This window comes from Oncorhynchus keta, chromosome 1 (assembly GCF_023373465.1).
Source record: "Oncorhynchus keta strain PuntledgeMale-10-30-2019 chromosome 1, Oket_V2, whole genome shotgun sequence".
Lineage (NCBI taxonomy): Eukaryota > Metazoa > Chordata > Actinopteri > Salmoniformes > Salmonidae > Oncorhynchus > Oncorhynchus keta.
The window spans coordinates 53,648,989-53,676,328 of record NC_068421.1 but is presented as its reverse complement, the minus strand read 5'-3'; the positions used below and the strand labels follow the sequence as shown (position 1 = coordinate 53,676,328).

The window sequence follows — 27,340 nt, the reverse complement described above, 5'->3', positions numbered from 1 at the left end:
TACCATCTCTCCTCCTCCTCCCCCTAACCTGCCTGTGTGTGTGTGTGTGTGTGTGGTGTGTGTGTGTGTGTGCGGCCCGACAGGGCCTTTGTGTCCAGCGAGGACCTGCCGCTGAGTCCGCGCCATGAGCAGGCCAAGCGGCTCCTGGAGAGAGCCCGTATGAAGGCCCGTTCCTTCCCACTCAAGGCCGACCACACCATCCTACCCGTCCAGAGGGACAACCCGTAAGTCTGCTGCTCCGCAAGTGGGTGTGTTCATGCGTGTGGGTTTGAGGGTCGTCGGTGTGTGTGCGTGTCTGTTTACCAGCAGAGCTTAGCTGTAGCAGACACCTGTAGCATCATAGCCAACCAAACGAGGCCAAAGAAGAAAGCGTTTTTTTCGTTATTTTCTTTTCTTCCCTTCTGTTCGGTGGGGCCCAGCAGGGCCTGTGAATCTCTGTGGGCTTTTGTGCTGGAGCAACCGGGACGGCTGTCTTGTGTTTGGCCGGTTAAAGTGTGCTGCGGCTCTCTCGCGGTCTGTCTACAGACCGTGTTCAGCGTAGCAAGCTGCGACAGGTGGTAGTGATATGACACATATTGGATTTACTGCTTTAAATGTAGCATGTTCTATTTGCAGTGCCCTCTGTTCATTTTTAAATGCTGATATGTCACATATCTATTATGGGTCACACTTTAGTTACACAGATGCTACATTATGTAGTACTCTGTATGTAATATTTACATTTATCTAACTAGTAACTACACAGTAACTATACAATATGTAGTTGCCGTTTCCATGTACAGCTGGGTAAGTCGTTCTAGCAAAAGTAGCTATAGAGCATGTGTATGTCATTAGCCAACTTAACGTAAGCATTGGCCTATATCTCAAATAGTAGTTTTCGGAAAACTATAGTAGTAATTATGGTGTGATACAGTTAAAATAGTAGTAAACGTCAAAATATAAATAGACACTTTTACATTGCTCTAATTTCAAGGCTTTTTAATGAAGTGTATAATAATAATAATAATAATGGTTTCGGGCGGGCGCGGGCGCGGGCGGATTCAGCTGGGAGCTGATTTGTTGTTGTTGTTGTTAAGCAGATGGTCGGGGAGCCGGAACATACAGTACCAGTCAAAAGTTTGGACACACCTCTTTATTTTGACTATTTTCTACATTTTAGAATAATACATGATTCCATATGTGTTATTTGATAGTTTTGATGTCCTCACTATTATTCTACAATGTAGAAAATAGTAAAAAAATAAAGAAATCCCTTGAATGAGAAGGCGTGTCCAAACTTTTGACTGGTACTGTAGTTATAAATCATTTGTACACTGCAAATTGACTGCAAGAAGCCCAAACATATATATAGTATTTGACAAAAACAGAATAATTTCAAGCCTTGAGTACATCTATTTATGCGTGGGAACAGATTGGTAACAGATTTCCTAAATTAAAATCACTTACAGCTGATTTGCTGGTGATTTTACAGTCTTATGTCCAACAAAGCAAATGATATAAAATAAATTCTAAAAGGAAAATGAGGGGGTGCACATAAATTTAACCACGGGCAGAATTTGGCCCACGGGCCACCTATTGGGGAATTGGTTTAGGGCATTGGGTTATCTAGGTTGCTATGTCAGGTTCTCTCTCTCTCTCTCTTTCTCTCTCTCTCTCTCTCTCTCTCTCTCTCTCTCATACGTCTATTTTCACAACACACATTACGCAATCCAGCTGGAATTATACACCTCCCCAATCTCAATCCTAATATCATGGTCCGGGAGCAGTGATTACTGATTACCTCAGCACATTCACATGACCAAGGCAGGATGTTCCCTCATACAGCTGTCACCAGACAGCATCAACATTCGCTCCAGATTAGAATGATTGGATGGGACATTTTGGATACCGACCAACCACTAGGTGATATGACAGAAATGATGTAATAATGCCCTCCCCCTTCAATGACAGCCAACTATTATCAAAATCCTTCCAATTGGAAGTGATTTGGATTGATGTGATTGCGGTGCCATACGTTGTCTTGTTTATTCATTGGATAAGAACAATTCATTTGGTGTTTCTGTGTTGGGTCTGATTTAATTTGGAAATATCTCTGGTTTGGAGGGATCTTCCTAGTTGTGATTTGACGCTTGGTAAGACTGATTCCCTCTAATGCTTCGCTACACATCTTCCAGCTGTTACCCTCAGCCCCCCCCCTCCCCTCCTCACACACACACACACCAACCACACTATCCCAGGGGTAGATACCCAGTGTGTGAGGAGTCCATACAAGGAAAGCACAGTACAATACTCCCATCAGCTCCCTAGAGGAATCTTAGCCAGCCATGCAGTATCTTGTTCCCCACCATCCAACAGTGTGGGCTCACAACTGTCAATCACTTTATTTCCATGGTCACTTTTCCAAATGCATTTCTTATTTACGTTTATAGATGAAGTTGTATATGAACAATCGCGTAAATAAATACACTATCCCTTGGATACGACTCAAGATAGCTGTCCATTATTGTGGTAACAGAGGCTATGTGATTGGATACAGACAGAGAGGACGTCCATACTGGGGGTGACCTTCCCCTTAGCGAGAGTTAGGAATGTAGCGGCTGGGACAGACAGGGGCCAGAACATAGATAAGAATCCCACAGGCATCCAACCAATCCTCTGTGTTAGGAGGAAAAATGCTGAATGCTTCTTCATGGGGTTTCAGTTTTCTTCGGGTTAGGGTTTGTGTTTGTGTGTTACCTTACCACAGTGGTACCAGTGTGTGTTTGTGTGTCCTTCTGGATGTGTGTGTGTGTATGCATCCATCCACAGGGAGCAGCTGTCGACGGCTGGAGCTTCCTTGCACCGGGCTCTGCTGGCGGGGAAGGACAGCCAGTCGGTGTCGTCGGCGACGGTTCCTGCAGTTACCTCGTTCTCGGGAAACCACAGTGACTCCTCCAGCAGCGACTCGGCCTGTGGCCCCCGCCGACGTCCCGGCCAATCACCGACGCGGGTCCGCTTCGAGGACGAGTCGGAGAAAGACGCGGAGGTGCGCTACTTGGAGAGGATCCGCCAGAGAAGGCGGGCGGGTGAGAGGGCCCAGGGTCTTCTTATATCCAAGCCCAATCTCTCTTCCTATGTCAATGGGCGGAGGGACACTGATCCAGGAACTGGAACAGTGATCGAGCGAGGGCACAAGAAGGCCCACAGGGCACAGGAAGGCCAATTAAACAGTGGCAGCCATTTCAAATCTGTGGTGGCACAAGAGGAGGCGCTTAACAGGCAGTGCAACTCGTGCGGGACGTTCCTTGAAGGAGGGGTCCTGAACCCAGGCCTCCATCCGAACCTTTCACCCCTGAACCTGAACCTCCATCAGAACCCTTCACCCCCAATAGGGCAGAACTACCCGGTGAACAGAGAGGGGGAGGAGAAGGTGCTGATGCCTTGCTGGGTGGCTCCCAGCGAGCCCAGCCGGACAGTTCGTACCGAGCTGATCAAGGAGACATACATTGGGAAGGTAACCCCTGGCGATGTGGCAGATAGCGAAGGGATGGGCCTCGGCTCGGCGGGAGAGACGGACAGCAGCAGTGGTGGTGGTGGAGGTGGTGGGAGTGTTCGAGTGTCGACAATGAAGGTGAAGAGGAGGAGTAGGAGAGGTGAGCTTTTGGGCACCAATGGGCAAGGAGCACCCATCACGATGACACCAACGCCACCAGCACCCAGGCCCAATCACAGCTTGGTGCCGATGAGCTCAACCAATGGTATTGTGGTGGTGCCACCCAACCCGTACCCCATTGAGCAACCAGAGTCAAAGGTGGTGGGTTTTCCCACTCACTCCCCTGCGCCCCCAGATGAACCCACAAACATTCCCCAGTGCCTCAAGGGCACCCCCTTTCCCCCTTCCCCAACGCCCATCAAATCAGCTCTGAAATCGGGACCCAAGAGCCGACCCAATGACCAGCGAGTGGTCAAACTCATGCCTTCACCACAGTACCGCCTTTTGCCCCAGAACTCCTTGGAGGACCAAGGGAGAGGGGCAGCACCTAGCCCCCAGAACAAGCACTCTGTCGGCGCAAACTTCGTGGAGTATGGTTCCTCTTTGGGGCAGACTTCCAGCACCGACACAATGATGCCCTGTATCAGGCCTGCCTCCCTGCTGAAGACCTCCCCATCGCCAGCTAGGACAGCAGTAGAGAAGATGGGGGACCCTGCGTCACCAGGTCAGCTTCAAATACACACGCACACAGACACACCTAACACTAATTCTACCCTTCACCCTAAATCCTTTAGAAATAACGTTTATCCTTGTGGAGACTATAACAAAATGTCCCCAGTTGGTCAACATTTTTGGTTTACCTGAAGTCCCCACAAGTATAGTTAAACAAGTCCATTGCAATGTACAAACACACACACACACACACACACACACACACACACTATAAAGTAGAGAGCTCTCGTAAAACCGGATATAGAAAGATGGCAACAACCACGAAACAGCGTATGCAAACTAGAGTAGATTACGTTGAAAACAATGGGCGTCCATCTTGGATGCTGTCTCTAGTTAAATTATAAGTAATGATATCTATTGCATTTAGCAGATGCTTTTGTCTAAAGCGATTTACAGTCATGCCTGAATGATGGTGGTGCCGGGAATCGAACCAACAACTCTGGCGGGGCAAGCGCCATGCTCTGCCAACTTAGGCATAGTTCATATCTTTTTTTTTTACCGTAATTTAACTAGAAAAGTCAGTTAAAGAACACATTCTTATTTACGATGACGGCCTACCTCAGCCAAACCCGGATGACGCTGGGCCAATTGTCCGCCGCCCTATGGGACTCCCAATCACGGCAGGTTGTGATGCAGCCTGGAATTGAACCAGGGTCTGTAGTGACGCCTCTAGCACTGAGATGCAGTGCCTTAGACCACTGTGCCACTCGGGAGCCGTAATATACTGTACCTTTATATACTGCACCTCAGTGTGTGGGACAGCAGATTGGTGAGAACGACATGGGTTGCTAATATTCACTGCTCATCTGAATGGCAGAAGTCAAAGGTGACTGCATGATCTACATATCAATGGGCGGTGATGGTAAATGCCTTGTTGAGAGCAAAGGAGGCGAATTCCAATGCAGTCGATTTATTCACGACCGTCAGACAACCTTTAAGAACAGTTGTTTCCACGAGTTCATCTGACTCTGGGGAGGTATATAAAGGGCCTCTGTGCCAAAATCTCAAAGTATTCTTTTAAAAATAAAGATTAGACCTGAACTGTACCTGACTACTGACACAGACTCTGATCACAGTCACCATTGACTCAAATAGTCTAAACAGTATAAGGTACGGGCATCTCAGAGGAAAATTACATTTTTAAAAAAATTATACAATTGAATATGTTTTCAGTCTTACTCTAGTTCCCTAGTGGCCATTGGTAAATGCACGGCCTCATGGGTAATTAAGTCCATGCTGCTTGTGTCAGTGATGTGTCAGCGTGCATCCATACGTGTGTGTGTGTGTGTGTGTGTGTGTGTGCTGCACCCAGGTCCCAGCAGGGATTTTGCAGTCAGCACATACACACATCCCCTAGCCCCAGCCCTATAATCCCACCGAGGCCTGTTTGCCCCGTTTCCACCGGCTGGATGATTGGATATGTGAAGCATCTGATTGTTCCCACTGTGGCCTCTGTCTCTCTCACTCTCCCTGTCTCTGTTTATGTCTCTCTCTTTGTCTCTCTGTCTTTCTCTGACGCTTCCTCCCCTCCTGTCTCTAATTCTCTCTCTGTCTCTATGCATGAGAAATACTCAACACCCCCCCCCCAAAAAAATATATATATATGTAGCTAGAAATTCATGTTTCACAAACAACATTCTAGAAAAATGTATAATATCACATGCAAATGCCTCAGTCCTAACAAGGCTCTAACTCAGGAGTGTCAAACTCATTTTGATCCGCAGGCTGCATTCGGTCTTCCTTGAGGTCTGGAGGGCTGCACTTAAAATGCATTATATTTTCTCGATGTCAATTATATAGTGCTCTATCCATCGCTTTTGGAATTTCTGATGCTCCCTGACTGTCAGCTTTCCTTTCGCTGACTGTAAGCAAATGACAGAGTGGAAAAACTAGAAATGTACACTGACTATGCCAAGCATTAGGAACACCTTCCTAATGTTGAAGTCTCGTCACTCTCTCCTCTAGAAGTGGAGCAGCATCATCCAGGGATGGGAGAGCTCTGTCCTGAAGAAACCAGCATCATTACCCCGCCCCCGTACCGCTCTGGGGGTGATGTACGGGTCAGGGGACCAATGAGAGCAGAGCATCAAAGGGAGGACAGCCCTAGTCCAACTCAGTGAGTATTGGTACCTCTCTCTACCACACTCTTATGCTTAGTTCTAAACTGACCCGAAGCCTGTATGACTAGGTTCTTCATGTAGATCGTAAAGGATTGCCTTGCCCTCTGGTAGGCTTGGTGGAATTCTTTGAGCATTATTTCTCCCATCTTTAGTTCTTTCAGATCAAGGTTAAATCGAGAGTTCGGAGCTGGGCTAGAACTCATAGCTGAGTCACTAATATCACTGTTTGTATATGGCAGAATTTGGCATGAAAGCACTTCAGGCCTGCTCATCACAGTACCTTGACTAGTGGAGTTACTGTAGATGTGTTAGGCTGGAACAAAGCACACTCTTAAGAGTTGCCCACACCTGCCCTAGGTGAAGGTTTGACCCAAAATGAACATCTGTCCCTCTCCCTAATACCTTTCCGAGAGAGATGTTAAAGAAAGTTAGTTTTAGATTCCCCAGATTATGTTCCATTTTACCATTTTGCCAAGCTATCATCTAATTTGGAGCTCTGCCTGCCAGCCTGCCAGCCTGTCTGCCAGCCAGCCTGCCTGCCAGCCTGCCTGCCTGCCAGCCTTAGCCCATAGCCATTATTAGTCTTCCACAGACTGTTTTTATAGAAACTAGGTCAAACAAGGTGGTTTTAGAGTGGTGGTGCAGACATAAATAGAGCACTTCCTCAGTTGAAGCCTTTTTAAAAAACTCAACACTGACCTCCTCTGACCAAATAGTAGTAAGTGAATGGATACACATTGCTCATAAATGGCTCCTGTGTCAGAGGCGTTAAGAATGAGTTCTTTCCATTTTCCTGAATGATTTGATTCGGACAGAATTTCTAAAAGGTTTTTCCAATCAAATTAAATTAAGTATTTCTAATGGAAAAGTATCACGGAAATGAACCAAGCTTTGACCTAACCAGAGTGCTTTGATGATGTCCAGGTTGCACCTTTCTTTTGTTTACGGACTCACTGCGAGTGTGAATTTTCTGGAACCATCTTGCCAATAGCTAACGGGCTGAAGGTTCTGTGCATGTTCTGAGATTCTCTACTTTACGCACAGTCTCTGCTCTACTCGTTCGGCTGCCCAGAGAACAGGCTACAGTATTTTGGTGATGAATGGAGAATGGTGCTCATTCCAATGTCTGCAAGATCACATAATGATAGTATTCTACATAACAGAACTGAATATAATAGCATGGTATAAGGTTAATGTAAGGCAAACACCGCCTCATTTCTTATGAGATTTTAGGATGATTGTGCGAATGGTCACATTTTTTCATCAAAACACTGGTAGGCTACAGTTTGTTAACACCCTCTGCTCTAAAATTCACTCACTGTACATAATTCAAAACAACACTACATCACTTAGAAGATCTACAGTGGGTATAGAAAGTCACCGCCCCCTTTCAAAACGTTCACCTTTTTGTTTCTTTACAACCTGAAATGAAAACGCATGGAATTAGACCATTCCAGCTTTATTTACACAGAGTAACCCACAATATCCTAGTGAGATTATTATTATTTATTTTTTTAAAGCTCTGAAACTCAATTACAAGTAAAACAGTAAAATACCGTATTTGGATAAGTGAACACCCCGCCTTAGAATTGCAAACCTTCTGAGATATAACCAACCACCTTCCAGTTCACAAATCAAGCTAATTGGCTTCCATCTGTGATCAATTGTCGTGACTTTGATTGGTTCAGAATAAAAGCAGTCGGTCATCAAGGACTCCACTATTTAGTACTGCAATTCAAAGCAAATAGTCCACTAAGGAAAGATGTGGAAAGGCACCAAGTCAGGGGATGGATATAAAAAGATTTCAAAGGCTTTGTCTATCCCTCGGCGCACAGTTAATACCATTATTAAGAAGTGGTTAAGTCGTATGGCACCACCCAGACCCTGCATAGATCAGGCCGTCCCTCTAAGCTGGACGATCGGGAAAGGAAGAGACTGATCAGAGAGGCTACCAAGAAGCCAATGGCGACTTTGAAGGAGCTTCAAGCCTTTATGGCAAAGACTGGTCAATGTGTGCGACCACAATATCACAAGTGGTCCACAAATCTGGCTTCTATGGGAGGGTGGCAAGGGGGGAGAAGCACTTCCCACCCAAAGAACATCATCATGCCCACAGTAAAGCCTGGCAGTGGCAGCATTCTGTTGTGGGGGGTTTCTCTGCAGCAGGGACAGGAGCACTTATCAGGATAGAAGGGAGAACCTACAGCCATCTGCCAGGAAGTTGAAACCGGGAAGATGGTTCACGTTTCAACATGACAACGGCCCAAAGCAAACTGCCCAAATCAACTGTACAGTGGCTGAAAGACAAGAAGGTTAATGTCTTTGAGTGGCCTAGTCAGAGCCCCGACCTAAATCCCATCGAGAATCTGTGGAATGGCTTGAAGAGTGCAGTCCATGAGCGGTCACCAAGCAATTTGACTGAGCTTGAAGAACTCTGCAAGGAAGAATGGGCAAATATTGCACAGTCTAGGTGTGCAAAGTTCGTAGAGACGTATTAAAAAAAAAAAGGTGGTTCCACCGAGTATTAACTCAGGGTGTTCACTTATCCAGAGGGTATTTTACTGTTTTAATTGTAGTTCATTTTCACACTTTTTTCTTCTTCAGTTTGATATTGTGGTTTACTCTGTAAATAAATATATTCCCATGAAACTGATTAAGAACGATTAACATGCAGATGCTGCATGGATGTTTCACCGGTAGAACTTGAATTGACTGTACGAACTGAATTTACGTTCACGATTGACAGTGAGGGTGACCACATGTCTGTAAAATGTGTCCGTAGAGGGAAAGAAACATGTGCAGAATGTAATATGGACCTTTAGCTCTGGGGAAGATGGTTCCAGGGGAAGGGATGGGGCCGGAACAGGGTGGTTGCATTCAGATCCTCAGCCTCTGCCCTTTTTTTTTTTTTTTTTTGTGGCATTGCTCATCTCTCTTTCTTTTCACAGGAGGGTAAGGGTGGAGACAGAGCAGCGGGAGGGCAGATCCAAGCTCTCTCTGCGTCGTTTCTTCTCCGCCATCGGCCTAAATGGAGTGGGGAAGCTGGGTAAAGGGCGCTCCAGTAGCATGGAGCAGCTTAGCTTCCAGCCCCGTGGCCTCTCCCCGGCCTCTCCTGGCCTCACCTCCAACCCCGATCCCAGCCTCGGCACCCCCAAGTGCCCAGACCCCAGCCAGCTGAGGAAAGCACCTTCGCTCCAATCCCTACGCATGGTGACAGAATACCTTCCTTTGTCATGTCAAACGTATCTTTTGAATTATAGGGAATTCTATGGATTTGAACCATGCTTGTAGTCAGTGCCACTTTGTCTGTCAAACTCTGCTTAATCTATAAGAATATTGAGAGTTTAGTTGACTGGAACATGATGAATAGAAAAGTGTGTAATAGAAGTATAAATATACATGATTTCACACATAACTATGCTATAAAGAGTATATTTGGTAACATTATACTTTATGAAGAAATCTAAATGCACCAATATTGTGGAAGCTGACAGGGTTACTGTCATGTTAATTTCTCACCACCAGGGGTCACCCTTTATGCAGCTGAGGAAATCATCATCAGTCCAGAATTTACAGTCGTCAAAGAAGAAAGATCGCTCCAGTGCTTACACACCTGGAGACCAACCCAGCAGCCCTGCTCTCAGGTACAACATAAACAGACATGCACACACACAACATTAGAGCTATGGCATCAGCAACATACACATAGGCAACTGTTACAGTAATGTAAGGTCATCTAACATCCAACTATCTGTCACGGTTTAAAACTTGCACACTGATTTAATATTATGAATGAAGTCAACGTCGATCCTTCCTGATAGGAGATTACAATGCTGGCATGTGCTCAAGTCTCCGTTGATCTCATATCTATGGTATGCATGGACGGCTGCCGTATGTGTTGCGTAACCGAATAGTTTCCATTTACTGGGTCTGAGGGGGTGTCCGGAGTGAAGAGATAAAAATAGAGTGAATGTGGTGGTGCTGCCAACAACAACAAAAAAAGACATGGAACCCAGTAGACTATCGCAACATCACATCATCATGGACTTAGAAAGGTGGGAGCAGGGGTGAAATTGAACACGGACTGTTCGGGTGATGTTGTTGACACTGCCTGTGCGTGCATGTGTATGTCTACGTGAGTGCACCGGTAGCTGATCCAGGAGAGACCTGAGACGAGGACATTCCAGCCTCAGCCTTGCGCTTCGATAGCCGTCCTCGAGAGGCAGTCAGAAACCTGATCGGCTAGGGACATGACAGCCTTGCTATATATGGACCGAGCTACGTGGCTCTCTGGGAAGTGGGCTGGGGAGGGGCTTCTGCCATAAAGACCTTAATGTAGGGAGCAGACCACCCCCCCCCCCCCCCCTCCCCCAATACAATGACTTCATTATGTACATTATAAAACAGGAAATGGCACGAGGCAGCACACTTTTCTTTGTCTCTCCATTGACCTTCATTGCTTATTACTGAAATAAAATAGCATTTTCTATAGGATGACATAATGTGGAAATGCGTCAGTATACCTTGTTTGAAACCCTAATGGCCATACTGAGCGGGATTAATCTATACATGCGCACATCCAGTGGTATTGCAGAGGTGGTATTAGGTCAAATAAATCTTAATGAAGATCTAAGGGTCGACCTATTATTCAGGACACCACCTGGGAGCGTAGATGTCCATTCTCCAAACTCTGCATGGCGACATCTGAGCCTGTGTCAAAGACTGCAATGTTTGGATTTTGTGGTAATGAATGAATATTTATTGCATGCTACAAATGGTGCCCCATATGTGTCACTGCAACACTGCTGTCCTGTCTTTCCAGTAGGGGATTTCAGAGGGCTCTGAGTGTGGAGGATGTGGGCTGCCCTAGCGGGGTGCGCTCTGTGGGGAGGGTGGCCCAAGCCTTCCCTGATGGGACCCTTCTGCTGGAGCTTAGCAGACCCCCCGACGGCCCATTCGGCTTCCTCATCTCCCGGGGCAAAGGACGACCAGACTCTGGTACATAAGGACAGGAGAGCTTGGCTCTGCCTGGCCTGACCTCAAATCTGTTTGTGCTGTTACCAACTCCTATGGTCATTGTCTCGCCATTGGTCTGGACCAGGCTAGGCCATGAACAGAAACAGTTTGGTACCAGGCTAGGATTTGCCCTGTTGTTTTTGGTTGTCTTTTCTAATGTCATGTTCTGTAATCATGTGCTGTTTATTAGAATGTCCCCCTTCTGTGTGCTCGATGTGTTGTTCATCTTCTTACTTCTCTCCTGCAGTTGAATGCGTGTTTAGTGTTGTATTCCTTTGCTGTTTGTGTGTTAGTAATGTATGTGTGTGTGTGTGAGGTCATGTTTTCCTCTCCTGTGTCCTAAGGTTGTATTTTATATTAGCCGTGTGTGTGTGTGTGTGTGTGTGCTCCTCCCCTATGATCCTACCGGTGTAAATGTGTGTAACCAGTAAGGTGTATGTGTTGGTAGTGATACTCCTCTCCTGTGGTATCACTATTGCCTGTCCGTGTGTTATAAATAAGGTGTGAAAATGTGTGTGTGGCCTTACCAGCAACACGCTCCTGTACTTTATCCTGTCTGTCTTGTAGGTGTGTACGTAGAGGAGATGGGCGACAGCAGCACAGAGAAGCTGTATGCGGGGCTGTTGGGAGTGGGAGACGAGCTGCTGGAGGTGAACGGTGAGAAAGTTGCTGGTCTCAGTCTGGACCTGGTGACTTGCCTAATGACCCAGGACAACATAGCCTCTATCCGCGTGCTCCGACACAGGAGACTCCCCCCTCCTCGCTAGGCAACCTGCGGACCGCCGGTTACAGTGGAGACACCATGGAAACCGGCAATGTCATGGCAACCACAGACGCCATGGCAACCATCGACGCCACAGAAACCACAAACCCCATGGAAACCTGGGGTGTTGGGGGTATGACAGAGGGACAGTGTGTGTGATCGGCTTTATGACTGTGGCTATTTCTATGCCTGCTTGCTTTGACAGCAGTAATAATGTCTTCTCTCTAAATAGAGCATTATTCTTCTAAAGACACATCAAGATGTTTGACACGATTTGCTTTCCTATATGGGTCACATGGAGTTGCTATAAGAGCAGTAGCTGTCTCATGTCCTGTTATGTTTCCTGTTGTTTTTTTCCCTTGAGTTCTTCAGCGTCAGGTGCTCCTTACCATACCTCTTTTTAAAACACAGCAGTACAAAACATTTATTTTTATTTTTATCATTACAGGCAAAGGTTTCAGCAGCTCACACATCAATAATACAATCTGGTAGGAGATCCTCTGTTAAATACCTCATAACAATCTCCTACAGTATTGTTCCATGCATCTTTATGCAATTAAATCATGTTTTTATTGGTTTAGTCAGAAACCAGATCTGGATTTGTGTGGGTTAGCAACAGAGATGACATGAAGCATCTCAAAAGTGATACCATTTTAAACAAACCTAGCAGTTTTGTAGTCTCTTTGAGTCCAATATGCTATTTTTGCCTAGCCAGCCTTGTGGAGTGAATGGAACTATGGGACATAATCCGAACTGAAAAAGAAGACTTGAGTTTTTCAGTCTTGGACTAATAATAAACGTACGTCTTGGATATGAACTGAAGCACTATGGGAGATGAAGTACTCTGGATAGCACAGAGTAGACGAAGTCTGCCAAGAAATGAAGGAGTCGATGTCTTGAGTTCGGAAGTCTAGTCAAGAATAAGTCACATTTCTCTATAGTATCTTCCAATGGTGTGTCCTGTTTACTGCAATAGTTACAAGGAACTAGCCCGGGTGCCAGTCTAGTTGTGCTTTAACCAGCTTGTCTTTGACCATGTTTGTGTTGTTGAATGCAGAAAAAGTCAGGCACGCAGGCTAAAAAGGTATGACTTACTCCAAAGAATGGGATGAGAATAAGGTGTCACAACTATCTACATTTGGTCAATTGTCTCCGTAATAACGGACTTGAAAATGACAGCGTTTCAAATCCCAACACGCATGGCCTCAAACGTACATTTTGTTTGTCTTCCTCGGCCCTAGTTGATCAACAACACTATCCATGCCGTCTTGATTGTACCGAAGGATCATCCACTTTCCTCTCTGCTTGTGTGCGTTTGCCAAACAAAGTAGAATCAGTATTTGTTTACATTTTAACTATATAAATGCGCAGTACCCAAATAGGATTTAAGTTCTATCAATCAAAAGGTCACGGTTGTGACTGAAAAGCATCCACTTTTATCAGGAGCCTGGTCCCAGATCTGTTAATACCGTCTTGCCAACTCATACGGTCATTGTCACGCCTGATCTGGGACCAGGCTATCTTATCATCAGTCCTTTTTTTTTTTTTTTGGTCATTCCTGGTTGGTTTTCAGACACCCTGCTGTTGTCAGTCAGGGTTCTGAATTTAGGATTTGTCCGTCAGTGAACAAAGACCTTTCCAATGCTGCTGATAGTTTTTTGTTTGTTAATGTCATTACAAGAATGCATTGTACACAAAGCAATAACTGCCAAAGTATTTGGTTGATTGTCTAAAAGACATTGTCAAACCATTGGGTTGTAAACGATGAGAAAGTAGATCCGAGAAGTTGATGATGAGAATTCAGACAGACCCGTTCGGGAAAATGTGTAGTAAATTATTTGGACCTTTCAACAGCAAACACGTGGTACTAGAGGTCATTACGCGAGTGTGACCGTGACGATAGGAAAGCATCGACATTTGAGGATTCATTCCACATCAGTATTAAAGTGTGCACAGAACAGAGACTTTTCACTGTCATTCAATATATGTATTTTCTTATTTATTTATATCTATGGTTCAAATAAAAGAATGTGAACTACCCGCGTTCTTTCATGCCTTGAATCAGAACATACAATCACTTCTCATTTAATATTGCCCTATTCAAATTACACACAATCTGATATATCAGCATGGTCTGACATGAAGTGTCCTCCTCGATGTAAATGACATCAGCTTCAGTTCAAGAACAAGCAGCATTTTTTTTTAACCTTTATTTATTAACTAGGCAAGTCAGTTAAGAACAAATTCTCATTTACAATGACGGCCTACACCATCCAAACCCGGACGACGCTGGCCCAATTGTGCACTGCCCTATGGGCCTCCCAATCATGGCCGGTTGTGCAACAGCCTGGATTTGAACCAGGGTGTCTGTAGTGACACCTCTTGTGCTGAGATGCAGTGCCTTGGACCGCTGTGCCACTCGGAGCATCTTCACAGCATCTACAAAGCTCATGACTGTTTAGATCACACGACCATATAGGTTTCGCAATGGGGTCATCTTTCACCGCTTGAGTCAGTGGCCTCTTTGCCTTTTAGAAAGAGAGGTGAAAGAGGGATGAATGGAGGAAGAGGAGACAGGTGTGTACAGTAGCCAGGGCTTCATGTGGTCTGAAGAAAGGTGTTAGAGTGGTCAATACCTTGCCCCCAAAATCCCTCTGATAACATGGAGTTAGTATATCACCACCACAACTCACACCCTGTCAGACCTCTAACCGTCAAGTAGATAGAATATATATATATACAATATATGACCTAAAGTATGTGGACACCTGCTCGTCAAACATCTCGTTCCATTTAGCTTCTCTAACAGCCTCCACTCTTATGGGACGGCTTTCCACTAGATGTTGGAACATTGCTGCGGGGACTTGATTCCATTCAGCCACAAGAGCATTCGTGAGGTAAAGTACTGATTTTGGATGATTAGGCGCGGCTCGCAGTCAGCGTTCCAATTCACCCCAAAGGTGTTCGATGGGGTTGAGGTCAGGGCTCTGTGCAGGCCACTCAAGTTCTTCCACGCCGATCTCGACAAACCATTTCTGTATGGACCTTGCTTTGTGCACGCGGGCATTGTCATACTGAAACAGGAAAGGGCCTTCCCTAAACTGTTGCCACAAAGTTGGAAACACAGAATTGTCTAGAATGTTGTATGCTATTGTGTTAAGATTTCCCTTCACTGGAACTAAGGGGCCTAGTCCAAACCATGAAAAACAGCCCAAGATCATTAGTCCTCCTCCACCAAACTGTACAGTTGGCACTATGTATTTGGGCAGGTAGCGTTCTTCTGGCATCCGTTGGACTGCCAGATGGTGAAGTGTGATTCATTACTCCAGAGATTTCAGGGCAGAAATTTAATAAACTAACTTGTTGGAAAGGTGGTATCCTATGACGGTGCCACGTTGAAAGTAGCTGAGCTCTTCAGTAAAGCCACTCTACTGCCAGTGTTTGTCTGTGGAGATTGCATGGCGGTGTGCTCTAAATTATACACCTATCAGCAATGGGTGTGGCTGAAACAGCCGAATCCACTCATTTGAAAGGGTGTCCACATACTTCTGTATATACAGTGTAAATAGAATGCTGGCTTATTGTGACTCATTGGATTTGTCCATTTAGAATTCAGCAAAGGAAACAACTCGACTGCCTCTCTCTTGTATGTCAATATTCACAATGTCCGAGCCCCCAGCCTGCTTTGCAAAGCTACTGACACCAGTTGTCTAGAGGGGCTGGGTGAAACACCTCCTCCTTCTCCTCTCTATGGGAGCGTGTGCTCAGCTGGCCCCTATCTCCATCTTTTGGGGAACAAGACAGAGGAGCAGGGATCCTGCACCATGCACCTGCGCTCCACCAAGTACACCAAACCTCTCCAGTCTTTTGGACACCCCCTACCTGTGTGCTCCTACCAGAATTGGGACCAAGTAACAATTTTTCAAGTCACAAGCAAGTCTCAAGTCACAAGGTCCAAGTCTCAAGTCACAAGGTCCGAGTCTCAAGTAACAAGGTTCGAGTCTCAAGTAACAAGGTTCGAGTCTCAAGTAACAAGGTTCGAGTCTCAAGTCACAAGGTTCAAGTCGACTCCAAAGTAGAACGGGTCTAGTCTTGAGTCAAGTCCAAGTCGTGCATTCTTAGAGCAAGTCAAGTAAAAAATAAAAATAAATCTATACATAAAATGACTTGTTCAACTACAAATCGAGACCTTGGGACTAGAAGGTTCTATCTGACATTTTAGTCAAAAATGAGTTAGTCACATGTATCTTTAGATGGTTCTTCATATGTCTGTAAAGTACTATTTTTGAAAAAGTACATTTTAAGTAAAAAAATTGAACAACTATAAAGTTCTATCTGCATAAACCCATTTGAACTTGGCACTATAAGGTTCTATCTGTAATCCAATCACAAGCCTGAACAAATACAGACGGCCCAATCAGAACACGTCTTTGCCATCTCCCTCTAAGTATGGTCTCGGCTAGTCTAGCCAGCAATAATGGCAGGCAAGCCACAACAAAAAACACTGTCAGAAATCTTAAAGTAAATGATGTCACATCGTTGTTCAGTGATGACATGACCATAATGACCATCATCTATTTCTTAATGTATTTGATCATGTGTTCTGACTCTATTTTGGTAAAATAGTGTTATTCTATCATGTATGTAGTCAAATAGCTACAGTCTTCTTAAAAACTGAACATGTCTAATTGAGAAGAGCCAAATAAAACCCTATGACTGAACCTAGATTGACATTTCAGAGCCATACGGTTCTATCTGCAATTGCACCCCCTTAAAAAACAAATTTACAAATGTCTCAAGATTGGAAGCACAGGTACCTTTAAGCTGAGGACCTTAATGGGTTATGAACAAACAATTCACTACAAAACAGTTCTGAGATCTGGGATGTGAAAACTGATGTTCTATATCTCAGAACTATGCTTAGTGCAGATAGAGCCTTATAGTCTCAAGGTCCCAAAATCTGAAATGTGTATATTTATTGAGACTACCAGACAGACCCTTTCATTATTTTGTCTACCACACATGTTGATTATGTAATAATTTATTTTGACAACAAATTCCAAATGCAAGCTTCATAACTCCATTATCAACTTCCAAAAGACCAGTAAGCCTATGCTAGTAATTGTTGCGTGATGCCCCATTGCTGGTGAGCAGGCAAAATAAACCGTTTCTTATTCTTGATCACCAAACTATTTTTGCATACAGTGCTTTCGGAAAGTATTCAGACCCTTTGACCTTTTCCACATTTTGTTACGTTAGTCTTATTTTAAAATAGATTACATCTTTTTTTTCCCTTAATCAATCTACACACCATTCCCCATGATGACAAAGAAAAATAGGTTTTTAGACATTTTTTGCCCATTTAAAAAATAAATAAATAATAGAAATACCTTATTTACCTAAGTATTCAGACTCGAAATTGAGCTCAGGTGCATCCGTGATGTTTCGACAACTTGATTGGAGTCCACCTGTGGTAAATTCAATTGATTGGACATGATTTGGAAAGGCACGCACCTGTCTATATAAGGTCCCACAGTGGACGGTGCAGTGCAGAGCAAAAACCAAGCCGTGAGGTCGAAGGAATTGTCCGTAGAACGCCGAGACAAGATGAGTCCGTAGCACATTGCCACACTGAATGTTATATTGATAATATTAACGTAGGTATGCTACTCTGTTTTTGCCAGGCAAAACAGGAGAAAATTAAACAAGTGCTTTTTGATCACGAATCTGTACACGTGCGCACGCCTTTGCGCGCCAATGCTGATGACAGTAGGCCTATGTCAGTAACCTGATCGAATAAACAAAAGTATAAATATAAAATACAGATGGTAGGCTATATCTAGCCAATTAAAATATGCATTACTTTTTTCGCTAATTGAGAAGAGTTATGAGGTTTTTTTTAAATGTATTTTTTCCCCATTCAGTTTGACACTCATGACCCACCCAAAACTTTCTCACTGCACTACTGTAGGTAAACGGACCTGCTTTGATTGACAGTTTGCTGGTCCAATCAAAGGCCGAGAGTGCGTTTTACTAGCTAATCTGTTGTCCAGTGGCAAAATGTTACAATATCTGGCAAGATAATTGAAGTCATCAGTCTCAAGTCTAAATTGAGTCTTGAGGCTCCAAGGCAAGTCTCAAGTTGTTTTATTTTCTATCAAGTCATCAAATTTGTGACTCTGGTCCACACCTCTGGCTCCTATACAAACACAACACATGTTCACATAGCCAGGCACATATGAATGCACACACAAACATTCAGCAATTTCCCTTTTTATATGGAGATTTGTATATCATATTAGTGACTTCTAAACATCCCCTCATAGCAGTCTCGATCCCTTCCTGGATCCTATGAAGCTCCTGCCCTTAGTGGTACATGGGGGTGTAAACATCACAATGTCAGGAGGAAAAACATGGCGTCAGCGTTATATTATACTTGTCTGGCTTCATGAAAACCATTGTCTTTCCAAAAGATACTGAGTGTTGTATTCAGGGTTGAGGGCTGTGTTTGTGTAGGGTACCCAGGTGTAGATGACTAATCATTTCCTCTCCGGACAAAGGAAAAGCAGGGAGGGAGGGGAAACATGAGAGGAATGGGCCATCTGTCATTTGACCTGAGTTCAACCACTGCTCAGTGGTGTTCAACGAGAAGCTCTCTGTTGGCTGTCTGAATCAATAGACAATGTCTCAAACTCAAACTGCCACTGCCGGCCGACCTCTCATTTTCCTCGTACAACCATAACATACCTCCTATTCAACCAAGATATCCCATGAAAATATGGAGACACTTGGAGTAGAAAGGTTGTGATCGGGACACCATCGTATATATATAAATCAGGATTTGATTCATCAGGAAGAATCACATTCCTGAGTAGGAACAAGGTCAGATCATTTATTATCCTGCTAAATGGTTAAGATCAGATCAGGTAAGGTCATTCTGATTCTAGATCTGTGACTAGTACCAATTTCTATCTTGAGCTAGGCCTATATACCCTTAAAAAAGTAAAATCAAGCAAATTGATCACATTTTATTGGAATAAGCTGAAACAGAGTGAATCTTTGCAGCATCCTTTTATTTTCAGGACTCTTCAGCTACATATGCTCAGCCATGATGACATGGAGGTCAAGGGGAACAGTTCAAGGGTAAAAAGTATTTTCACACACTCCAGGAGCATGAACACAGTTTCACACAAACAAAAACACACCATGACTTACAATGCCATGGACTGTACCCGTTCTCCACAAACAACTTGTCCACCTGTCACCCATCAGTCACCAGTGACTTGGTTGCGCAATAAGTACAGTATTTAATGCTAAAGGTACTTTGTATCGTAATACAGCATTGCAAAAGGATTCGCAAAGTTTACACACACTTTGTTTTTGTGACACAAACAAGTGATTTTGAGATGGTACATAGTTGTCTAGGTCACCATCATGCTTCAAATTGTCCATAATCTGAAATAAATGCAAATATTGTAAACTCCAAGTCAAACTCTTCCTACCAGACAAAACACTTCCGATAAGTAAAAAAATTAAAACATTTAAGTAAACTGAGAAACAAGTTGTTAAAATGTTTTCTACCTCTAATGACACACTAATGAAATACTGTATTTCTCGTACAGTGAACGTGTAGTGTTAACTCATAAAAGACAAACCATACACATACAATATATTTTTCTAACTTTATAAGACCTTTGAAAGGAGTGTTTTCAGAACTTTTGAGACTCACAGGTTGCGTTTACACAGGCAGTCCAGTTAAGATTTTTTGCTCTACCAATTGGTCTTTGACCACTCACTTTAGATCCTTTTCCAAAAATCATCTGATCAGTCAAGACCGATTCGTGAAAAACGAAGAATTCGAATGCCAGAGAAAACCTTGATCACTAGTGTCCATTATATTTCATACAGTAGTACAATCACAATACCCTTATGGTTTTACTGTCTTGATTTCCCATAAAGACTTCAGGGTCTGTGGATTGATATGACATTCACCCTAAAATAGTGAATTAATGTATTAGGTTCACATTAAGTCCTCAAACGAGTGGAGACTTATTGAATCAAAGTCTGTAACCAGGTTTCTACAATAATTAACATAACACCAGTCTGTTTGGCCATTTTTCCACTCCTGTCATGCTAAACATACATCTTTGGCATATGACACAGAGTACAAGGAGTGGAACATTAGCTAAACAGACTGGTAACCAGGCTAACACAACAGTATCATTCTCCTTGAACTGTATAGGAACACACTGAAAACAGAAGAAAAAAAACATGCCTGCATATTCAGTCAACCCTTGACTTACGACTCATCCTGGAACTCTGGTTACCGTTTTGAAATTTAATTTCAAGGTAGGGGGCAGGAACTGGGAAGCGAGACCAAAATGAACCATTCTAGACCCAGCATAACATACATACAGTATCAGCCTAAGGCACTGGCTATGCAGAGCACAGCAACTACCAGGGCCATATTCATTACGCAACAAACAGAAAACTGACTTAAACAGGGACTACCTTGAACATCTCCAATAAGAAACACTTTTCTTTTGCAAAATGTTTTGCTACGGTGTGCCCTAATGAATATAGCCCAGGTGTGACTCAGTCAGTCCCTTCCCCTTATTCCAACATCATGTTCCTGTAACACTGATAAACCTTAACACTAATTCCTGGCAGGGGGAAAGCAGGTCAGGCTTCTCAATTAGCATTTCATTTGAACACTTAACACTTTGCTATAAGGGTCTTGTAAAAACTGCATAACACATTCAAAAACAAATGCATGATGCTTAGTAGCTTAGATAAACAACTTAAGGTCTGTTGACACTAGCTTGCCAATTGAATTGTACCACATATTTATGAAGTGCCTGGGGGCGTATCATATACTGATTATAAGCATGTTATGAAGTCTTTAGAAGGGCTGAAAGACACCAGACATGAAGACATGCACGCAAAGGACATCTTGAGGAAAACTTTTTCACACAAAATTAAGAGTGCTCACATTGAGACATTAAAATCAAGCTTGAGCCCGGTTCGAGATACAAAAGTATATGGTTTTGCTCCTTTCCATTTTGTATTGCAGGAAGTGACTTGATTTCACAGGGTGTTCGAGTGTTAAACACCTGTTGATAGTGTATAAGCAAATACCAAAAATACATTAAGTACAAAATGAAAGAACATAAATGAATTAAAAACAATAACATTAAGTTCATCCATTTTAGTGTGGTTAGTGATACGTCTACCCGCTTAGCAATATATATCATTTTCCTTGTTACGTCAGTGTTTTGTTTTAACTATGACCAACTACGATTATATATATATATAAAGTTTAATAATACTTGTATAAACCTGTTACAGTCAGTGCACGACAAAACAAAATATATTTAAAAAAAAACTATGACCATGGTAGCCGTAGGGGTTTTCAGTGAGAAACGACAGACAAGGCCCTCTAAATACACTAATGATTAGTCTTCTTCATAGATAATATTCGGAATATTAACACTAAAATGCCACAAGGAGTTTGAACTACCCTGGTTTACCTCAAACAGGTTTCTGTAAAACATTTTCAGGATTAGTATTCACATCCTACCTAAAATTGTGCATGCACAGAAACTAAATCTTTCACGCCAAGGGAGGTTTAAGTTGAATGCAGGTATCTGAAACGACGATTGAGAACGTTGCTTGAGAGGAAACTGCAGCAGCCACAGAAGCATCACTGTATATACAGTGTATGAAGTAAAAAGGGGGTCGGAGTTAGATAGCCATCTCCCTATGTCAATGGAAACCTTGGATGTTTCCCCAACACCATGTAAAGTCCATCCCTATGGTCAAACGGAGACAGGGGTGAGGGGGGTCAGTGGGAGTGTGTCGTGGTGGACGGTCTGGTCATCACAGGATGAAGAAGAGAATGACGACCACAAACAGAATGGCCAGTAGAATACCAATAGCACACCACTGTCGCCGGTCTGCAAGAGAAAGAGAGAAAAACAGAGCGAGCAGAAAAGAATGCGGGTGAACTGTATCAAACAATGTGAGGAGCAATTGACCTTTTTCTTGCTTTCAGACATGTTCAGACATGAGAGGTCCAACTACTAGGAATTCATGTTCTATGGAGAATACCATGTCTTTCGACCTGAAATATTCAACTTCAAAGTTGCAACTTGAAGATTGCAAAGAAAAACTAGCAAAAAGCAGCAGGAAAAAAATAATACAATAAAGTAAAAATATAAAACCCTAAGCGCAGGTAGCACTAGTGGGGAGGAAGGTAGCCTAGTGGTTCGTGCGTTGGGCCAGTAACCGAAAGGTTGCTAGATCAAATCCCTGAGCTAACAAGGGAAAAATCTGTCTTTCTGCCCTTGAACAAGGCAGTTCCTAGGCTGTCATTGTAAATAAGAATTTATTCTTAACCGACTTGCCTAGTTAAAGGTTAAATAAAAAAAATGTATTACATTGTCTAGGGCAGTGTTTCCCAACTGCTTGCCCTCGAGGACCCCCAACAGTACATATTTTTGTTGTGGCCCGGACAAGCACACCTAAATTCTACTTGTTAACTAATCATCAAGCCCTTGACAAGTTGAATCAGGTGTTTTTGTCCGGGGCCACAACATGAATGTGTGCTGTTGGGGGTACTTGAGGACCGGAGTCTAGGGGCCAGGGAAAAGTACCGACTGGATATCCTGACATTTAAAAAAAATGACCCGATTTCATTTGACTCCTTGTCTGAGTTCTTCCTGTTGGAAGCTTCCTGAAAAGGTTTCCTTATAAAGAGGTGCCACCATTTTTTGGAGGTGGGTGGGGTGGGGTCCTATCCTTCCTCTTCAGCTGCTGATCCTGGCTGACTCAAAGTTGTCTTGCACAGACATTCCCTTAAACAGGAAGCTAATGACTGGGCCTTCTCTCTCAATTCAAGCATATATCATATTTAATGACCACCCATACATAAGTGGCCTGGCATATTAGGGAAACTCAAAAGACATCCACAACAATACTACACTTAAGTAACCTCTGTAACTCACATCTCCAAAAGTTGCAGACTTTGATAACCTGCATTAGTGGAGATGGTTCCTGAATTTTGAAGTGTATTTTTAACCAAGGTAGAAAGGTGGTGAATAAAGAGGCTATGCTGTGTTACTTACCAGTGGTCATGTTGGAGACCTTGGCCAGCTTCTTCATGACGTTGTCCAGTCTGGAGTGGGTACTTTCCATCTCATGGGAGAAGTCATCCAGCATACTACAAGAGAGAAGACATGGTGCTTTGTAGATACCAGGAAAGATATAAACCCGTATTGACAAAGTGTCTCAGAGTAGGAATGCTGATCTAGGATCAGGTACCCCTGTCTATATAATCTTATTCATTATCATCCACAAGTCTAAACTGAGCCTAAATCAGCACTCCTAGTCTGAGACGCTTGATACATATGGCACCTGATGATCTGTGTAGACCTGAAACTCTAATACTCATGTCATTGATTAATGTTGCTGTGGTTGTGTATCAGTGGATATTTACATACACTGTCTGTTCGTCCAACTCCATGCCAATCCTCTCAGACATGTTCTTCAGCACCCCGATGGACCCAGACACCAGCTCCAGCTGGTCATCCTGCTGCTCTGCCATGAGCTGACACACACACACGTCAACATCGCTGACTTATGTCACATTATTCATTTCACAAAGTATGTTGCAACTGATACAACTGTAAAAATATAAATACAATTATTCCTTCTCAAAATAATGTAAAATACAGCACCTAGTAAGTACAGCAATCAACAGGGGTGTGTACATAGGCATGAAACATTTTTATTAGCTATACCTGCTGCTGGGTTTGCTGCTCCTCGATGAACTGGGAGTTGGCCGTCTGTAGCTCTTGGTCCAGGCGGGTGTATTTGTCGAGTCCCGGTTGCCAGATTGGGCCTTGAGACCCACTGTCCCCTAACAGAGCCTGAGGGAGAAGTGGCGCAGCAATGATTACATAGGAGAGCTGCTGAAGTATGTTGACATGGTCACTCAACTGAAATGGTGAGGAGGATCCTGCCAATACCAATTTCACTTACTCTCTGACAAACGCTAACGGAGGCTGTTTGCAGTGTCAACGATCAGATAAAGCAGTACGCAACCTGCTGATCTAAAACGTGCTACACGTTTGAGAAGTGCATTCCGTCATACTGCATCATTACATGCAGAGTAACAAACAGTAAAAAAATATATATAGCTTCAGTAATATCTTAGCCCAATAGTTACATAGAGCTACACACCTGTCTGTTTTTCTTGTCGGACATGGCTAAGGCTGTCGGACTGGACATGTGGTCTTTCATTTCCTGAAATGGAACACAGCATTGAGATTAAACACAGTATGTTCAATAACAGGATGTAATAATAAAGGCCTGCACCAGCCATCATATCCAGATTGGCTGATCTCTAATTATTAGGGGTCCTAGCACTGAAGGTTCAGGAACCCTATTCTTTTTGATAGGGTTACTGCTGCTTCAAACTATATATGTGTGATGGCTACTGCAAGTTAAACTAGAATCCTTCCGGGCCTGTGTGCCTTAGGCCTGACTCACCTTAACAGTTTGTCTGGTGCTTGTGATGAAGCCTTTCCGTTTAGACAGCTCGACTGTGTCCAGATTGAACTTCTTAGGGTTCGATTCAACAATACTTGCATTTACTGTTAAGGAATAGCCTATTCAACAAAGACATGATAAATAATCAAATCGTTTTACTCTCTATGAAGATTAAACTACTTCACTTGCAGCATGCTGTACTCTTTAAAGTACTGTATTCTATTCACAGATTAAGCACGGTTCACAATGTTTTGATAAACCAGTATATATGCAAGTTAAACTAAGAGTTATTTTATGTTGAAAGGATATTGATGGTCTCATCGAGATCTTCCAGGTCCCAGTCGATGGACCGCAGACTGTTTCTCAACTCATTGGTGGTCCAATCCACCTCCTCCTTGGAAGCACCACTGGGATCCAGCAGCAGCTCGCTCCATCTATGGTACAGCTCTTGAGCAGTGTTCACCGCCTTCTGGACCTCACTGGAGATTTGTTGAATAGAAAAAGTCTATAATAAAAAGTACATCTACAGTATTGAGCTACCTAAAAAACATAGAAATGCAATACTAAGAGGTAGCCCAATATTGGACTAAAGGAGCCTAACGTTATTCCTTATAGTCCAAGGACCTGACATGGTCTGTTTAGAAGCAAATTTACTTGGGCAGACAAAATAGTCTAATACAACCATCTTTATTTTTTATTTAACCTTTATTTTACTAGGCAAGTCAGTTTTAAGAACAAATTCTTATTTACAATGACGGCCTATTCAGAATTGCGGTAAGGTTCTAGAAATATAAAGGCCTTTACTTTAATGTAACAAATGCAAAATATACAGTTACTATACACTGTTTTAACACAGTTGCAGCCGACAGTATTTTTCAATGACAACGTTAGTGGCGTCCATCTTCCGTTTACACACAGGTGTTCCGTTTACACACAGGAGACGCAAATAGCTATTTAGCACAGGTAGTAATATGTCTTCCGTCTGTTTTCCGTAAACACGTGGCGATATGGCCATGTGGGAACACTAACCTTAGGAAGGTGTGTATCAATTTAACCGTTTTATTTTAGTATCACCGATATGAAAGATAAGGTCCTTATGCTTCCAAACCTGTAGCGCAATCGATCTGTTTTAATGTTAAGACCACGCGTCATGGCTCTTAACAAAATACAGTACTTACAGAACTAAACGTTTTCGTCCAATGACTTAAGTTAGTTAATTTGGCTACTGTATGTGTAATGTATTGGAACTGAGATTCATGATCAAGGCGGGATAGCTAAGCAGTAGCTGGCAAGACATTGAAGTTGACATAACGTTATTCACAAAGGCATATTAATATAACCACACATGCACTATTACATCAACCAATATATATATATATATATATTTTTTTTTTTTAAAGTAAATTAGAATATTTGCCATAGCTGTCGATCTTATTATTAATCATCTAACATTGTAACGTTAACTAGCTAACGTTACCTCAGTCAGTCGGGCAAGTTAAACGTTAGTTAAACGTGGACAATAAACAACAAGCGCCACAAAAATGCAAATTGCTATCCATGCCTCTCGCCATTGTGACAGCTGGGTTGTGAAACACGAACGTAATTTGCTAACTGACTAAACAGATAGCTTTCTCGCTAGCAAGCTTAGCGAACTACAACAATTCCCCTTTGTTCCAAGCTAACGTTAGCCATCCTTGCTAAAGCCAGACTTGATGGCAAACTTGATACTAGTAACAAGCTGACGTTATCTGCTGAAGCCTTGGCTACTTACCCTTTGACGACGAAGAACGGATCTTCCATAGACATATTGCTAAATAATTTACTGCACTACTAATGTCTAAAACTCCTAAACACCTTCGAGAGACATGCCTGACTTGTTGACTGTCCAAAACGAAGAGCCCTGTGCTCTGTTTACATAGGCGTTAAAGCCATGTTTACATGCGGGCAATCCGACTGCAAGCGAGGGAGTTCTATTACCCTGAGCCGTGGTGCACCGGTCTATGGCCCGTGACGGGCAAAAGCGGCAAGGGAGGAGCGCCATTCTCAAATCGAACAATCCTAGCTATGGCTTTAGTGGTAAGGCTAAATAAAGCAAAGCAACCAACTGCAGACGAAAATGGAGCAGTGAAATCGGGGGAGTTGCATCAGCTTCAGCCGAAAGTCAGACACTGATGTGGTTTTCCAACAGCAAGACTCAGTGCAACATGGCAGTGTTTCCATAGTTTGAAATATCGAAATATTTTGTTTATCCAAACCCCATATCACACACCCACAAACTGTAAATATACAGTATGTGTGTACTAGCAATTGGCGAGAGAGAGACTCATATTACATTAATTTGTACATTTGAGTTGTGGCAATATTGCTTCATTTTTCCATAATGCATGCGATGGCCGCAGGTTGCAGCTGTTGAGGAACAACTACAGAAAATTGCAGTTGAAACTTCATGACCTTTAATCACATGGTTGTTGTAAAGTTCATGTAGGCGCAAATCGGACAACTTTTATCCCCATAATGCAATACAATTTGAAAGGCGATTTGACGAAATCTACGCCACTTGGTCATGTTGTCAACAGTGCAGTATCGTGCATCATACAGAAACATTACATCGCTTTTCCATAAAATACGTTTTCGAATTTTCTTTTGGAAGACAGATAAAGCGTTTTTATCAACAGCGATCACCTT

At 43.1% G+C, this 27,340-nt stretch overlaps 2 protein-coding genes across 5 annotated transcripts in view; one reads left to right on the top strand and one right to left on the bottom strand.

Moving 5' to 3' along the window:
- The window catches only part of si:dkey-121a11.3 (uncharacterized protein KIAA1614), a 33,899-nt gene extending 19,758 nt beyond the window's left edge, over positions 1-14,141 (top strand). For 3 of the 4 annotated variants that reach the window (XM_035776294.2, XM_035776302.2, XM_035776285.2), the window contains exons 4-10: positions 84-224; positions 2,809-4,196; positions 6,170-6,320; positions 9,273-9,534; positions 9,850-9,968; positions 11,147-11,322; positions 11,908-14,141. In XM_035776294.2, coding sequence (XP_035632187.1) covers positions 84-224; positions 2,809-4,196; positions 6,170-6,320; positions 9,273-9,534; positions 9,850-9,968; positions 11,147-11,322; positions 11,908-12,107 — 2,437 coding nt within the window. In that variant the 3' untranslated portion in view covers positions 12,108-14,141. The remainder of the gene's footprint in view (positions 1-83; positions 225-2,808; positions 4,197-6,169; positions 6,321-9,272; positions 9,535-9,849; positions 9,969-11,146; positions 11,323-11,907) is intronic. The other variant, XM_035776309.2, reaches the window with a different exon arrangement.
- Positions 14,142-19,155: 5,014 nt separating this feature from the next.
- LOC118387669 (syntaxin-6-like) lies at positions 19,156-26,802 on the bottom strand. Its single transcript, XM_052527666.1, has 8 exons — positions 26,427-26,802; positions 24,966-25,134; positions 24,656-24,751; positions 24,347-24,409; positions 23,905-24,033; positions 23,605-23,711; positions 23,230-23,324; positions 19,156-22,059 (listed from the first exon to the last, which is right to left on the bottom strand). Exons 1-8 carry the CDS (start codon positions 26,459-26,461, stop codon positions 21,983-21,985), a joined length of 771 nt encoding a protein of 256 aa, XP_052383626.1. The 5' UTR covers positions 26,462-26,802; the 3' UTR covers positions 19,156-21,982.
- Between the last annotated feature and the right edge of the window lie 538 nt (positions 26,803-27,340).

Coding starts and splice junctions, on each gene's coding strand:
- LOC118387669 (XM_052527666.1), bottom strand. CDS start 26,461: ATGTCTATGGAAGATCCGTTCTTCGTCGTCAAAGG. Junction 25,135..26,426: donor CCGTTCTTCGTCGTCAAAGG/GTAAGTAGCCAA, acceptor ACAAATCTCCAG/TGAGGTCCAGAAGGCGGTGA. Junction 24,034..24,346: donor CCGACAAGAAAAACAGACAG/GTGTGTAGCTCT, acceptor CTTCTCCCTCAG/GCTCTGTTAGGGGACAGTGG.